The 15,764-nt window shown below is 39.7% G+C and overlaps 2 protein-coding genes across 2 annotated transcripts; one reads left to right on the forward strand and one right to left on the reverse strand.

Annotated features, from left to right (window-relative positions):
• The first annotated feature begins 949 nt into the window (after positions 1-949).
• Positions 950-6,504, forward strand: LOC115920853. Its single transcript, XM_030977499.1, has 4 exons — positions 950-2,055; positions 2,170-2,282; positions 4,269-4,368; positions 4,621-6,504. The coding sequence occupies exons 1-4, from the start codon at positions 1,798-1,800 to the stop codon at positions 5,050-5,052; spliced, it is 903 nt and encodes a 300-aa protein (XP_030833359.1). The 5' UTR covers positions 950-1,797; the 3' UTR covers positions 5,053-6,504.
• Positions 5,191-9,201, reverse strand: LOC115920852 (putative nuclease HARBI1). The gene is made up of 2 exons (XM_030977498.1): positions 7,941-9,201; positions 5,191-7,471 (listed from the first exon to the last, which is right to left on the reverse strand). The coding sequence occupies exons 1-2, from the start codon at positions 8,927-8,929 to the stop codon at positions 7,162-7,164; spliced, it is 1,299 nt and encodes a 432-aa protein (XP_030833358.1). The 5' UTR covers positions 8,930-9,201; the 3' UTR covers positions 5,191-7,161.
• Positions 9,202-15,764: the final 6,563 nt, after the last annotated feature.

Raw genomic sequence — 15,764 nt, forward strand, 5'->3', positions numbered from 1 at the left:
GGCACCCAGGTTTCTTTCCCAGCATGCAATGAGCGTCATCATGTATTGCGCGGTCTACACCATATAGGTCTATAGAGATCCCAGGAGTGCATTCAAGGCTCCTCGGCCCAGCAGTGGCAAGAAGAGGCACAGGAATGGAATCAATTTAATAGATAAATCTTTGTTAAGTGCCTCGTTACAAATTATTTCATTCACCGGTTACAAATAATTTTATTTAAATAGTCAGAATGTGAATTGCATACATTATAGTTGTCGCTCCATGTAGGTAGGACAAACATTATTTCTTGTCCTAACTAACAACATATGGAATAGTCTACATGCAATTTGCATTCTGACTATCACTATGAACATGACGGACAAAATTTACTGTTCCTCATTCTACCCTCAACAATTGCTGTGGTAGATAAAGGAACATCCCTTCACTGCTATTATGTAAAAATAAGAAGCACAGGTGAATACATGCGACACGTACAGTGTAGCTGTTCTACACATTTTACATAATAGCAGTGAAGGGATGTTCCTTTGTGAATGAGGAACTGTATATTTTGTCCGCTTTCTTTGTCCGTCACGTTTAACAGGTGAATGAAATGCTTCTAACAAAGATTTAGACCCTATGCATTAAATTTACTTCCATTAGTCTAGGGAGGCCAATGCCCAAATCTAACTTTTTAATTACTAATTTGTTTATACTAAAACTAAGATTAAAAGAAAGCATTTACTTTCACTAAGAAAATCCACCCATCTGCCGACTCCAGAAGTTCCATCAAATAGGAGATATCCAGCTCTTTTTATCCAGCTTCCTTCTACGCCTTTCCGTACGTAAGAGCCTTGAAACAATTATATTTCATGTCGCAAAGTTACGTTCATAATTAGACAGGCCCGAGGGACAAAGTTCATGATGAAGTTTAAAACTTCGAGGTCGCACACGTACACACCTTCTTCTTCTTATGCCTAGTTGACACTTTCACGATTTTCGGTTCCCGCATAGTTCACGCACTGAAATTGCATCATGCGTGCCAATGCGTGGACACTTGCGGGAAGGGGCGGGACGATGCGCGGCAATGCGCGGCAATGCGTGAAGAGCGAAAAAAATTTTCAACATGTTGAAAATTTTGCCACGCACTTCCCGCATTGCAGCAGTGCGTGAACTGTGCGCAAACTATGCGCAAACAAGTCGTGCCAATGCGTGCCAGTGCGTGGCGTAAAAACAGTGGGTACCCCACCCCCGGGAATGTGGCACGCACTTCACGACTAGTTCACGACATGGTCCCGCATAATTTGCGCAGTGGTTGCGCATCCTTCGCGCACTTTCACGCAAGGATCGCGCATATCAGTCACGTGATACGTTTTGTCAAAATATTCTTGTTTGAGCCAGCAGCAAAATCATGGCTTCATCCTCCTCATCAGATAATGATGGGACAGAGAACACAGAGCATGAAGAGAAAACTAAGCGAACAAAAAGAGCACGTACATCTAAAAGGGATGTCCCAGAGTACAAGTGGACCGAAGACGCTGTTCAATTAATAGCCGATTTTGTGAAGGAAAATTCAGCACTATATGATAAGACCCAGAAAGATTACATGAATGTTGCTACGAAGGGAAGGATGTGGGCGAATGGCGGTAAATTATTGGATCCACCTGCCACTGGTAAGTTCTCAATTTTGATGGTTGGTTAGTTAAGTTCCATACCCATGTTTTAAAAATCCTCCTTTTGTTTTTTGTTGTCTGCATTACTAGTTAATAAGAAAGTAATTTACTGGGAAAATAATTGTTGATATTTTCCTTTATAGAAATTAAATGTTTTTATTTTTTATTTTTAGGGTTAAACTTCACCACACAAATAGCCTATTTATTGTTTTCCTTGTTTTTAATGTAGGGGACCAGTGTAAGAAGTTGTACGAAAATAAGCGAACTCGGCTAGGAAAGATATTGAACAAGGAGAAAAAAAGTGGATCTGGGCAAACCAACAGAACGACACGTGATGATGAGATAGTGAACACGTGGGGATTTCTGAAGCAACACATTGTTCGTGGCAAGACAACGGCAAGTGACACGGTAGGTATATAAATGACCAATTCACAATTTTTATATTGAAATATTAGAATAACCTTGAAATAACCTTCAGAACCCTTTTCATAATTTTCATTTTGATGTTTCTTCACCTTGCAGTTTGATAGAGAAGGGGAAGTGCACGAACGAGAAGATGATGAAGTTTCTATCATGTCAGTTTCAGAAGATATGGATAATGAGACCTTGATCCCGTTGAAGGATCGGGTCCCAAAGTCGGCACCACTGGCGTACCTATGGGGGGGGCAGGGGGGGCAGAGTGCCCCCCCTGACGGGCTCCAGGGGAAAAAAAAGAAAAAGGGGAAAGAAAAGAAAAGAAAGGAAAGGAAAGAAAAAGAAAAAAGGAAAAGGGAAAAAAAAAGGAAAGAAAGGAAAAAAAGGAAAGAAAAAAGGAAGAAGAAGAGAAAAGGAAGAAAAAGGGACAAGAAAAGGAAAGGAATAAACATGGGGAAATTTTTTAAAAAAGACCATGGCCATACGCACCAGGGGGGAGGGGCAGTTGACCCCAGATATTTTGAAAACGTACAGTTTTTTCCTGAAAATGTAGTGTAGGCCTATACCAAATCCTTCAATTCTACTTTTGAAAATGCAAAAGCACCCTCATGACCAGTTCGGTCGCTCGAACTCCCTTCACTCCTTTTGCTTTTGAGATTCTTCGAAAACTTTTAACGCATCTTTCCCCCTCCCCCACCAGAAAAATATTCCGCATACGGCCCTGAAAAATTAAAATAGGAAAATATAAGTGATATAACAAATTCGAAACTCTTCGTTGGCGCGAACTGCTTGCTAGCCTATTTTGTATTAAATGTTTTCACTTGCTCGTCCCCCTGAAAAAAGAAAAGGATTAGTATTGCCTAGAATACAATTGTGCCTGCCCCGACGGGCCCCGACCTGCAACCATGGCAACAATAACACACAATATATGTACCAAATGTTACTAAAAGAGACTAATTCATTTTTCTCGCTCGCTACACTCGCTCGCGAATAAAATGAATAGACATTGCTTTGGAAACAATTGTGCCCACCCTTGACCTGCAACAATATCATTAAAAATGGAAGAGTTTTTTCGCCCTCTCGCCAAAAAGGAATTGAATCGCGTTAAACGCGATTGCGTCCATCCTGACCTGCACCAATAAAAACAAGTTTATTTATTAATTTCTATTAAAAGAGACTTAATTTGTTTTGCTTGCTCGCTATGCTCGCTCGCCAAAATGGAATTGACACCGCTAACGTGCCCGCCCCAACCTGCAACAACCAGTTAATAATTATGTACCAAACGTTATTCAAAGAAGTTTTGGTGTGCTCGTGCTCGCCAAAACGGAATTAACATCACCTTAGACATGATTGTGTAAGCCCTGCCCTGCAACAAAAAAATCTGAAATTTATGAACCAATTATCATTACAAAAATTTTGCTCGCTCGCTACGCTCGCTCGCCAAAATAGAAATAACACAGCTTTTAATAATCACGTCCCTGACATGGAACAATGAACCCAAGTTTATATACCATATTTTCCCTATAAAAGAGAAGTGATTTTTTTTTGCTCGCTCGCCAAAATAGAAATAACACCGCTTTTAATAATCACGTCCCTGACATGGAACAATGAACCCAAGTTTTATGTACCATATTTTCCCTATAAAAGGAAGTGATTTTTTTTTCGCTCGCTACGCTCGCTAGCTCGTGGAATTATGTGCCCACCACTAACCTGCTACAATATCATTAAAAAGAGAAATGTAGGGGGTTGCCTGCCCGCCAAAATGGGATTGACATTGCCTTAAACACGATTGTGCCCGCCCCCTACCTGCAACAATGAAACAAATTTTATATAGCAATTCATTGAGAGAAAGATGTATTTTCGCTCGCTAGCTAAAATGGGTATAAAATCACCCTATACACAATATTGTTCCCGCGCCCTGCATGCATGGGACAATTGAACCAAGTTTAAGTGGCAATTCTTAAAAAAGAAGTGATTTTTTTTTTCTTGCTCGCTACACTCGTTTGCAAAAAAAATGAAATTAACGTCGCTAACAAGTGAATGTTCCCACCCCCAACTTGCAACAATACCAGTTTATATACCAAACGTTACTTAAAGAATTTTTTTTGCTCGCTCGCTCGCCAGAAGTGAAAATTAGCATCGCCTTTTTTGTTTGTTTCGGTCGCTTGCCCCCCCCCCCTTGACGGAGTACCCCAGGTACGCCACTGGTCGGCACGCTCCGAAGCCTCTGGAACTTCTGGCAGTAGAACTCCAGCTTCTCGATCAAGTACTGTTTTGCAGAATAACCTCGACGATGCTCTCCGTCAGGTAGGCATTATAGAACTTTTTTTTTTTTTTTTTTTTTTAAACAATTGAATACATTACCTAAGCCGGATCCGCTTTCAATAGTTCCATTTGGAAACTATAGAAATTAATTCACAACAAAAAGTATCATTGAAAATTAATTCTTCGACAATCGATCTAAATTTGTTGAGTATATGGCAGTAAATGACAGTAATCAGACCCTGACTTTAATTGCCTTACTAAATTACATTTGGTTATATTGTTAATGCCTTTCAGGTTCTTTCAAGAGCGGATAATTTGGGCCAGACAGCTGCTTTGACAGGTCAAAAAAAGATCGTCCATGATTTTGCCTGTCTTCTGGAGGGCCATATGCAGAAAATTCCAGAGCAATCGTGGCACAGTTTCCAAATTGAATGTCTGCAACTCGTTCACAATTTCAAACAGCCAACCAGGCCAACTCAACCATGTCAACAGCAACCCTCGTCATGGCAGTCAAACCAGTGGCCAATCAATAGTCATTGGTCCAATTTCAATCAATGGTCTCCAGCAAGTCCATCCTTCAACAATGTTGGGATGCCAGCCGCGCCTTCAGCTGTGCCTGTACCGATACCAACGTCTTCTCAGCAGTCCACTGCTTCGACCCCACCCTCCCGACGTAGTAATGAGATGGTTTCCTCGGTTCTGGAAGAGCTTGGAGAAGAGAAATAATGTGTTCAACAGCAGCCGGTCATTAAGAAAAGGCAATACTGGTTGCAAAACTAACGTCTTCCATATCGGGACACTCTTTCAGTACTTACCTTAATTCTTACATGGTAAAAAAAAATAAAAGTAAAAAAGAAATTGTTATTTGTTGTTGCCTTTGCAAGGAATTTTATTAAAAACCCACTCGGCAAGAAAACCATTTATTTATACATTTGGAACAGAGGTATAATATTTTCTGAAACGTAAACCAGAACTACACACTGAAGAGCAAGGGTAAAATGTGACAGTTTGATCAAAGTCGGAAAATATATTCCAGATTTTTGAATGTTCTGAGTTCCAGGGAGAGCTTCGATGGATATTCTCGATTTAGACATTTTGACATATACTCATACATGATGCTTTTATCAAGAAACAAAATGAAAGGTTTACTGAGTGGAAGATTAAAGTTAATGCATCTTTTTGGTTCCTACGTTTTTACATTTGTTCTAGTAGTTGATTAGTTCATGTTACTCACTTGTTACAACTTTAAAGTGTTCAAAATATCATTGAGAAATCTTGGTAATTATAACATGTCTATAAGGTAGTTCAAATTGGAGATTCAGTTGTCAGTCACCATGAAACTAAACGTTATCCTGCAGACTTATTTCCTTTTCTTCATCACACGTTATTTAAATTGCATTTATGTGAGCATATCCTGAATGCCTAAGTTTTCTACTCGGTTATGTTTCTTTTATTAAAAAACACGCAATTCGTGCATTCTGATTGCTTCTGATTACAAGTCTCTTATTACACACAAAAAACAAAACATGTAAAGTTGTTTATATTAAGAGTAACATATTGACAAATCAAAGGCTAATCAAAGACTGCAAAGATAGGTGAATATCAAGGCCTTTAATAAAATGGATAACTATAAGCACTTGATATTTTTCATTGGATTTCAAAAATGATTGTTAAGTTTCCGCACAATTCGTTCAAGTGCACCTATTCATACGAGATAACACCGTCAACTGTTTGACTATTACATATATACATATGTTAATAGCATCTTCTTAAACGATGTAAAAGCATGATCGTATCAATAAATGATATTCAATTTCCCAGTTTTTCCTATCTCTCACAGATGTTTTGTGTAAAATATGATTGATGAATGGATACAATAATTCATTAATAAAGCGCAAGCTGAACGTCTCCAACGTCAGTCTACCGTCTGATCCGCGTTCAGGAAGCGTTTTTAATTTTCAAAAACGCTGGGCCGACGCAGGCTAAAAACGCAAAGGTGTGACACAGCCTTAACACGTGACTCTTGGTCACGTGTCATGACGTATGTCATGCACTTCCTGTCTGCTATAGCTTATTATAACTTTTTGTTTGTAAGAATCCGTTTTAATCCATGAGTGGTTATTTTTCAAAACATTCAAAAGGTTGAATCAATAAATGTATCTGTACCCGTGTTTATATCGACCCCCCAAAAAACCAAACTGTTCTTCTTGCGTTAAAGGGTTGCAGAGAAGTGCATGGCATACTTCATGCCACGTGACCCAGCGTTGCCAGTTAGCATGATAAATAACTTTTGCGTTATATTCATAACTTTCTTATTTATTGTCCGATTTACTTCAACGTTTTTGCTTTTGTTTTAATTGTTTTGTTTTTCGTCTGATTTATCTGCTTTTAATCAATACAAGATTTTTTTCTGGTGCGGACCCAGTCTTTAAATGTGCGTTCGTGTGTGTGTGTGTGTGTGTGCGTGTGAGGAGTGGGGTTTGTGCAAGCTTACTAGAAATACGAAATTTCTACATATGCCCCGACACCAACTGCATCACGTTTAAGTTCAACAACAAAGCTTACCAAAACCCCTTAATTTCCTGACAACATTAATTGCTGATACACTGTAGAATTTTTGTGTACATAAAGACAAACACATTATAAACACTGATCTCATATCCTAAGTTTAAAATCAGATGTACAACAGACGGTTGATATTGGAACGATGTCGGGCCTTGTTGAAATACATAACCATTCAAGAAATAAAATGTCATTTGTGTCAGTGTCATTGGCATTTTTTGTGGAATTGAGCTAGTGCTATACTGCATCACAATAATGTCATAGTTAATCTGCTTAGGTTATCATCTTTTCTTGCCAGGAAACTGCTCCAGCGCGGGAGGTGTAATAATGTGATAGATATGCACGTTGGCTCTTAGCTCCCTTGATAGAAGTGTTTCCTGTCGGAGCTCTCAGACCTTGAAACACAGGGTCGTCTCTCCATGCACCAGGTATCATCGCATGCGTAGATGGATCTTCATGGTCTACATCTCCTGATTCCAGTGGGTACCTGGTTAATATCAGATTATGTAGGACGCAGGCACTCATGATGATTAAGTTGGTAGTTTGGGGCTTCTGCGGAAGTGTAGTCAGGAAACATCTGAACCTAAATCAAGTAATACCATAAAACAAGAGCCCATCAATATGAAATATATATATATTTTTTACGATCTGTACATATGAATCTTGATTTTAAAATAATCACGCTTCATTTGGAGTAAAAACAAAATATTGTACTTGTTATTTGGAGAAACTAGATATACTGAATACTAAAGAAAAAGATCACTATAATAAATACAAACAAAATGAGAGCATCTGCTTAGTGTATCATTTCAGATTTGTTAGCAATTGCAGTCTCGCATGGTATTTTGTGCGTAAGCTGCAGAAATAGCAACATGTGTTGATAAAATAAACACCATATAAAAATTCTACGTTATGCTGGTTTAAACAAGTGGGTTATTATGATAACAACTCCTTTCTGGGGGGAAGTTAAATATTTTTATTCAATGTGCTTGAACTTTTAAAGCAATAGGCACTGAGAATGGAAATGAATACAGAAAGAAAGGGAGACCTACCTGTGAGCCAAAATACCAAACGAGTTTTCCACTACTCGCCTAGCTCGGCTTAGTCTATAACTGAAGATGATCTCCTCATGAACTTGGGACCTATGTGAGAAGGGCTTCATTAGCCAGGGCTTCATCGCAAATGCATCGTCAGCCACAAATTGGAAAGGTATGGGCATGTCATCATTGGGCATTGGTTCCGGTGGCGGCACCCCTGCTCTTTCCCCTTCTATGGCATCATACAAGTTGCAGTTTTTCCAAGTTCCACCATCTGAAGAGCCACCCTCTGCTCCAACATCCACATACAGAAACTTATATTCTGCATCTGCTACAGCCATGAGAACAATACTATGGAAACCTTTATAGTTAAAGTACAAGGACCCAGACTTTGGCGGCTTCCTGATTGCCACGTGTTTGCCATCGACGGCACCAAGGCAATTATGATAGTTCCATCTGGAACTGAACTTCTTGGCCACATCCTTCCACCCATCTTCAGTTTTTGGACAGCTGAGTACTTCCTTTTTATACACTTCAATGAGTGCATTACATACTTCGGGAATAAATCTCGATATGGTGCTTTTCTCAACTCGAAAGCTGTACTGTAATGTAGCATATGAATTTCCTGTTGCCAAGAAACGGAGAGTGACGGCTAGTTTCAGTCCAACTTCTAGTGGTTCTCGCATAAACGTTGTTTTCTTCTCCAGATGAGGCGTTAGCTTTCCAACCATTTCCTCAAACAGATCAGGAGTGATTCTCAAGAAATTCTTATAGCTCTTTTGATCCTCCCTATGCAGCTCTGCCAGTAAATGATCAAAATGTCCGTGGATGTGGCGTCTTGACAGCCAATCTCTCACCCACAATGTCCTCCTTTTTCTTTTTCCTTTTTTCTCCTCTTCTCGTCTTTCTTCAAGATCTCTTTCTTGTTGATAAACTATTAATGCTCCTGCAGCTACATATAAACACCTTCTCTGTTCTAAATTAGCTTCTTCAGAATTCAACATCTTAATGACGATAGTTATGCTGAATTAATGAAAAACACGAGAGCGAATAGACGTCTGTCTTGTTTTTTGTGATAGTTAACACAATGCGCAAACTAGTTGTGATTAGTCGTGAACTATGCGTGAACTATTCGTGAACTATGCGTGAACAATGCGTGAACAATGCGGGAACTATGCATGACAGTGCGTGTCACTGAAGTGGCACGCACTGTCACGCACTGGCACGCATTCAATGCGGGGCAGTGCGGGACCAAAAATCGTGAAAGTGTCAACTAGGCATAGTTGATCCCTCCACCGACACAGGCAAGCCCCGATGCAGGCTGAAGTCCAGCCATCAATGTGCGAACGATTACATCTTCTACTACTACGAGCCGAAGACGATGGTTCAAAAAAGGAAAGAAATATATATAATTCATTGATATTTACCTTAGATGTGTATTCCAATAATTTGATTTCCTCATGAGTATTCCTTATTATCAACGATCGAGAAGTTACGAGGTCCAATTAAAATCCATCTTGCAGCGAACACAATCATAGCGCACATCTATGGAAGGCCATCGCCGCCATATATCGCAAGCGAGCTTGCGGTACTGGTTAGTAGCTTACGGTAGTTAGTTGTAGTGCTTGCGTTACTGAGTAGTAGCTTGCGGTAGTTAGTTGTACGTGCTTACGTTAATGGGGCGTTACTTGCGGTAATTGGTAGACCAATTACAGAGCAGGATTTTTGCTTACGTAAACAAAACGGGATAGACAGTACCGCATGTTGAACATGTTTACGTATATTTAACTCTGGCGAATCAGAGCACTAGTTATAGCGGGCCGCCGAGTAGCCTTTTCGGCCGTGTCGCGAAGTTTGTTATGCAAAGGTACACGATCGGGGCGAGTATGTGTTAGTGTTACAGTATAGTTCGTACTATTTAGTCCTTATAAGACTGGTCTGTATCTTTTAATCATACTTTATAACTCTCAAATGGAAAATTCTGGCATTTTACTCTCTGAAAAGTTTACAGTTTGAACACCAAAAAAGGGAAACAGATATGGCGCGGGACGGAGCTATAATAATTGTATGGGGCTTCTTAGCCCGACCTGGCCTGTCAATTCATTACAAATATTTTTTAATACGTCTTTTCGCAAGCAAGGAGGGGGTGGGGGGGAGGGGCTCAGGCTGTTTTGCAATTTAGGGCGTGGACTGAAAGGGAACTAAAAAGAATTGATTGGGAGTAGGTCTATTTTTAATATTTTTTGTTTTATTTAGGCCGCAGATCTCTGCAGATGAGCACACGGAATGCACACGAACCAAGCGTAAGCCAGGCGGGGATCTAGGGGAAAGGTGGGGCCCAGGGAGCCTTCCCCCCCAAAAAAATATATTAAAACAATTTTTTTTTTTTTAATTTAAAAAAAGGAGAGAGGAGAAGGAAAAGTAGGGAAAGGGAAAGAAGAGAGAAAGGGAAAGAAAGAAGAGGAAGAAGAATAAAAAGGGGAAAAGAAGGAGATCGGGGGGGGCCGAAAGGACCTTGCCCATGCTGTTGCCTCCCCCTCCCCCTCCCGCAGCAAAAACAGAGAGCAGGAAGGAAAGAGAAAAAAAAAAGAAGGAAAATAGGAGATAAAGGGAAGGAAAAAAGAGGAAGAAGAAGAATAAAAAAGAAGGGGGATATCGCCGACCAGTCGTGGATCGGGGGGGGGGCAAAATGCCCTTGCCTCCCGCCTCCCCCCCCCCCCCACCTCAGCAAAACAAAGAAAGAAAGAGAGAGAGAGAGAGAGAGAAAGAATGGATAGGAATGGAAGGGGAAGGATGAAAGAGAGTGAAAGAAAATATAAAGGAAGAAGACAAGAAAAGGGGAAAAGAAGGGAAAATAAGTTGCGATTTGTATCGCTTCTTTTTTCGTCATTGAGACCAAGCGCCAAATACGCACCTGATCAACCCTGGCGTACTGCAAGGGGGGGGGGGCTTGGGGCATTTGACCCCAACAAAATTTCCAACGTGGTTTATTTCTAAATCAATACCAGTGATTTACAAATTTTGCTTAAATGACATAATTTTTCGGGATTTTTCCTCGCTTTTTAGTTCACTAAATTTGTGTATGCATTTGTTGGAAAATAACAAATTAAAAAATTTACAGTCAGGCAAGAAATATGCTTATTAAGAGGCCATTATGCCAGGGTCCGCAGAACGGTGGGGCTCAGGGGGCTTGACCTCCCTCCCCCTCTTTGTTTAAAAAGTATATTAAAGAGAAATAGAAAGAAAGATAGAAAGAAAGAAAAAAGAGTGACCTGCAAGTGTCACAAATAAAGTAATTAAATGCCTAAAAAACCCTGGTCCCCACCCAGGGCTCTAAGGCGGGCTTTTGCTGATTACACCACTGCTGGAAACCATAACGTACCGATATTTGGCTCGCATGATTTTAAATCCCCTCCCCCCCTGAGAAATCCTGGATCCGTGCCTGCATTTGTTTATGAATATAATGACTGTGATCTGTCCATAACACAAGATACCCTTTTGTAATTTGATGGTTTATTTTTGGTTCTGAAGTTTATAAATGAGAAATAAAGAATATTACGGACTACCACAACCTCATGCTTCGGGATCTGAACCACCCATCTCATGATGCCATATTAGAAGAAATTGAATTAAACTCAAATGGGAACCTTCCATAGTTCTTACAAAGTCCGTGTTTATTGATTAATGAACCATTGCCCTTTAAGTTGACTAGTTTCATGTATTGAGATAAATATAAGAACATAAATAAATAAAATCATATGAGTTAGAGTACTAATAAGTAGCTAGGCCTATTAGACATTGTAACAATGGCGATACAAATATTGTAAATAGTCGTCAATGAAAGTTGACCACTTCACTTTTCTCTTGAAACTTGAATATGGTCCAATAAACGTTTGTGTCTTTTTTAACTTACCGCCATCAGAATAATAATAATAATAATACATAACATTTATTAGGCGCTTAATACTGATGTTTCTAAGCGCACAGTGTTCTGATTAAGAGAAGACTATAACCCGTAGAATTAAATTAGAAGAAAAAGCAAAAATACAAAAGTAACATAGATAAGGTAAGAAAAACAGTGGCAATCAACTAAATAAAGACAAATATGGTGCGCACCTCCATTGACCGACGCACAACTGCAATTTACAATTTGAAAAGATAGGTTTTGAGTAGAGATTTGAATTGAGATACAGAGGGGGCGCAGTGAATAAAGGCGGGCAGTTTGTTCCAGAGAGCGGGGGCAATAACTGAAAAGGCGCGGTCACCATACCGGGTGTTAGTGCGGGGTCCAGGTGTTAACAGTAATGTGGAAGATGAACGAAGTGTTCGTGACGACGTACGGGAACGTAAGGATATGAGATCGGAAAGGTAAGAGGGGGCTAAGCCATTGATAGCTTTGTAGCACAGGAGAAGAATTTTGAAGGATATGCGGTGGTGAATTTTAAGCCAATGTAGTGAGTTCAATATTGGAGTTATGTGCTCTGATTTACGCGAGAGAGTCACAAGCCGAGCAGCGCTATTCTGTACCCTTTGAAGTGGGACTAGATGTGACTGAGGGAGGCCAGAAAGAGAAGAATTACAGTAATCGATATGGGTCGAGACAAAAGCATGGACTAATTTTGAAGTTGTGGGTCGGTCAAGTAGCCTCCTGATTCTACTGATCTTATATATACCAAAGGAAGTGTGTTGTTTGAAAGTAAGATTGCTGTCAATATTTAAACCAAGGTCACGCACAGAAGCACAACAACTGAGAGAGCCATCACTCATAACAAGATCAGGAAAGGGGTCTGAGTTCCGAAATTTAGAAGTAATATGAATCATTTCAGATTTTGAATCATTAAGGCAGAGACAGTTTTGAAAAGACCAGGTTTTGATTTCATTGAGGCAACTGGTGAGTTTGTTCGCGGCTACTGTCCTGCTGTTTGGGTGAAGAGTTACATAAATCTGGGTGTCGTCTGCATACATAGTGTGTTGAATATTCTGATGAATTCATTTTTCTTCGCTGGATGTGCCTATTGGAATTCTCTTCCCAACGATATAAAAGAAGCCCCTAGTCTTAGCAATTTTAAACGTAAACTTAGGAAAACATTAATCAGCCAATACTCCCCACCAACAAGCCAAGCTCAAAAATCTAAACCTACGGAAAGATAAAACAAATCTTTCCTTTTGTTATTCCTCCTTTCCTCCTTTTTTGTTTCTTTTTTAAGAATAATCTAAACAAGCCTAACGACCTGGTGGTGTACCTGCCTCCTGTCCCCATCTCCTTCTTCCTGCCTTTCTCTCGCTCTCTATTTCTCTCTTGCTCTCTCCCCTTTCTCTCTCTCTCTCTCTCTGTTACTATATTTATCTTACTTTTATTTTTACTTTTACTTTTTTTTTTTTTTTTTTTGTATTCCCTTTTAGTGTGTTTTACTGGTATTAGCTTTCGACCATAATTATTTAAGCGTATCCATGTAACTAAGTCAGGGGCTTGCCTCATACAAGCTCTGCTTTTTTAGCAAGCCCCTCCGTTTTGAATTACTTCATCAAGGTCATTTTTTTTCTATTGTTCAGTACTGTTTTTTCCCAATATTTCTTATCAACTAAATTTTGTTCTACATAATACTGAATTTACTTTGTTTATATTATATTTGACTGTATTATATTATGTCTGTTTATATTTTGTTTGTTTTGAAACGGAAATAAAATCTGAATCTGAATCTGAATCTGAATAACATTTGAGAGAGGGCTGGTGTAAAGAATAAACAGGAGGCCGGGGGCCGACCACGGAACCCTGAGGAACGCCGCAGATGAGGGGAAATGATTCCGAGTTGGTGTCATTGATGATCACCTTCTGAGTTCGGTGCATGAGATAGGAGCGAATCCATTGAAGTACGGTGCCGGTGATGGAGAAGTCGTTCTCTAAGCGATGGAGTAACAGGTCGTGGTTGATAGTGTCAAATGCGGCAGTGTAATCAAGCAAGATGAGGACAGCTTCATTACCCTTATCTACAGCTAGAAGTAGGTCATTTAGGACCTTGACAGTTGCAGTCTCAGTAGAATGATGATTCCGATAGGCAGATTGGTGGATTGGAAACAAACCGAGATTGTCAATGTGGGCTTTCAGCTGTAGTGACACAATACGTTCCAAAACCTTCCCAAGGAATGGCAGGTTTGCGATGGGCCTGTAGTTCTTAAGTCCATTCGTGTCGAGACTCGGCTTCTTTAGGAGGGGAAGAAGCAGAGAAGTCTTAAAAGACTCTGGAACTATTCCGGATGATAACGAGAGATTGAACAGTTTGGTTATGTGAGGAAGGAGTTCATCGAGGACTTCCTTTAGAAGAATCATATATTTTGAAGAAACAAACAGTAAAATTAATTGTAGGTGCCCCGCCCTTTTGCAAATAAAGTTAAGACCTAATTTCTTTGACTGCTCGGAAATTGTTGACATCAATTGGCATCTTACGAAAATCCTGACAGAGTTTATGACTTAGTAATGAAAAATTGTATATAATTAAATTCCCTTGCTGAGAATGGGAACGATTCCGCCATAGAGGTCGGGGCCGCCATAGTATTGTTAAAAGTTGGTTGAAAACTAATTTCCTCTATTTGTGAAGTATGAATATTATTAATAAATGATCAATTATCTGTTGATACACAATCAAATTGGAATAGCGTCATCTGGCACCAAATTTAATTCAATTTCAACTCAATTCAAATGATTTTTATGTCTAAACTCAATCAAAACAAGAAAGAATGCTTACATAAAATTAACATCTAATGACATTTAGAATATTCGAGAATTTTTTTAAAAAGGAATAGGAAAAAAGAAAAAAAGAAAAAGAACACATGCACTGCTCGAAATGTTGAGCTTTCATATACATTATAGAAAACACAGTCGAGGAGTACATGACTGTGAAGAGGTGGCGCTCCCGGGGGGGGGGCACATCCCCCCCAATTTTTGAAGTACCCCAAAATTGCCCCTTCCTACAGGAAAAGTGTCCTTTACCGTTGTAAGAAGTGCCCCTTTTTACATAGGAAAAGTACCCCTTTTAATTTGACAAGTGCCACTATTACTTTTAAAAAGTGCACCTTCCCCTTTCCGACTCTGATAAGTATCCCTTTTATTTTGACACGTACCAATTTTCCTTCGACAAGTTCCCATCTTCCTTTGCAATAAGTGTCCATTTTTCATTCTCACAAGTGCCCTTTTTAATCTCTAGTAAGTGCCCCTTTTCACTTTTGATAAGCGCCTTTTCACCTCTGATAATTACCCTATTCAAATCTGAGAGGTGCCCCTTTTTCTTTGACAAGTGCCCCTTTTGCCTCGTAAGAAGTGCCCCTTCCCCCTTTAAATACTAACCCTTTTTAACTCGGATAAGCGCACCTCATATTTTTCCATGCGCCCCCTTTCCTTTCTAATAAGTGCCCCTTTTCCTTATGATAAGTGCCCCCATTAAAAATATCCCCTTCCACTTCTCATAAATGCCCTTTTTCATCTCTTGTAAATGACCCTATTTAATTCTGAGAGAAAATCGTTTTACTTTGACAAGTGCCCCTTCCTCTCCTGATAAATGCTCTTTTCATCTCTAATAAATTCCCCTTTTATTTGACACGTCCCCCTTTCCTCCCCAATAAATGCTCATTTTCCTTCTTATAAGTGCCCCTTCCTCTTCTCATAATTACCCCCTTTTCATCTCTGACAAGTGCCCCGTTTATTTTAAGATGCGCCTCTTTTTCTTTTTAATGGGAGCCACTTCCCCCTTCTCACTTGTTATAAATGCCCCTTTAAAATCTGATGAGTGCCTTTTTTCCGTCGACAAATGCCCATTTCCCATTGTCATAAGTGCCCTTTTCATC

The sequence above is a fragment of the Strongylocentrotus purpuratus genome, unplaced genomic scaffold (assembly GCF_000002235.5).
Source record: "Strongylocentrotus purpuratus isolate Spur 01 unplaced genomic scaffold, Spur_5.0 spur5_scaffold_1, whole genome shotgun sequence".
NCBI classification, from domain to species: Eukaryota; Metazoa; Echinodermata; class Echinoidea; order Camarodonta; family Strongylocentrotidae; genus Strongylocentrotus; species Strongylocentrotus purpuratus.

Excerpts from the sequence above, each read along its gene's own strand:
- LOC115920853 (XM_030977499.1), top strand. The coding sequence starts at position 1,798 with ATGTTTTTATTTTTTATTTTTAGGGTTAAACTTCACCACACAAATAGC. Across the intron at positions 2,283-4,268 it reads TTGAAGGATCGGGTCCCAAA|GTCGGCACGCTCCGAAGCCT; the intron begins GTCGGCACCACT and ends GGTACGCCACTG. Across the intron at positions 4,369-4,620 it reads TCGACGATGCTCTCCGTCAG|GTTCTTTCAAGAGCGGATAA; the intron begins GTAGGCATTATA and ends AATGCCTTTCAG.
- LOC115920852 (XM_030977498.1), bottom strand. The coding sequence starts at position 8,929 with ATGTTGAATTCTGAAGAAGCTAATTTAGAACAGAGAAGGTGTTTATAT. Across the intron at positions 7,472-7,940 it reads TTTGGTATTTTGGCTCACAG|GTTCAGATGTTTCCTGACTA; the intron begins GTAGGTCTCCCT and ends TACTTGATTTAG.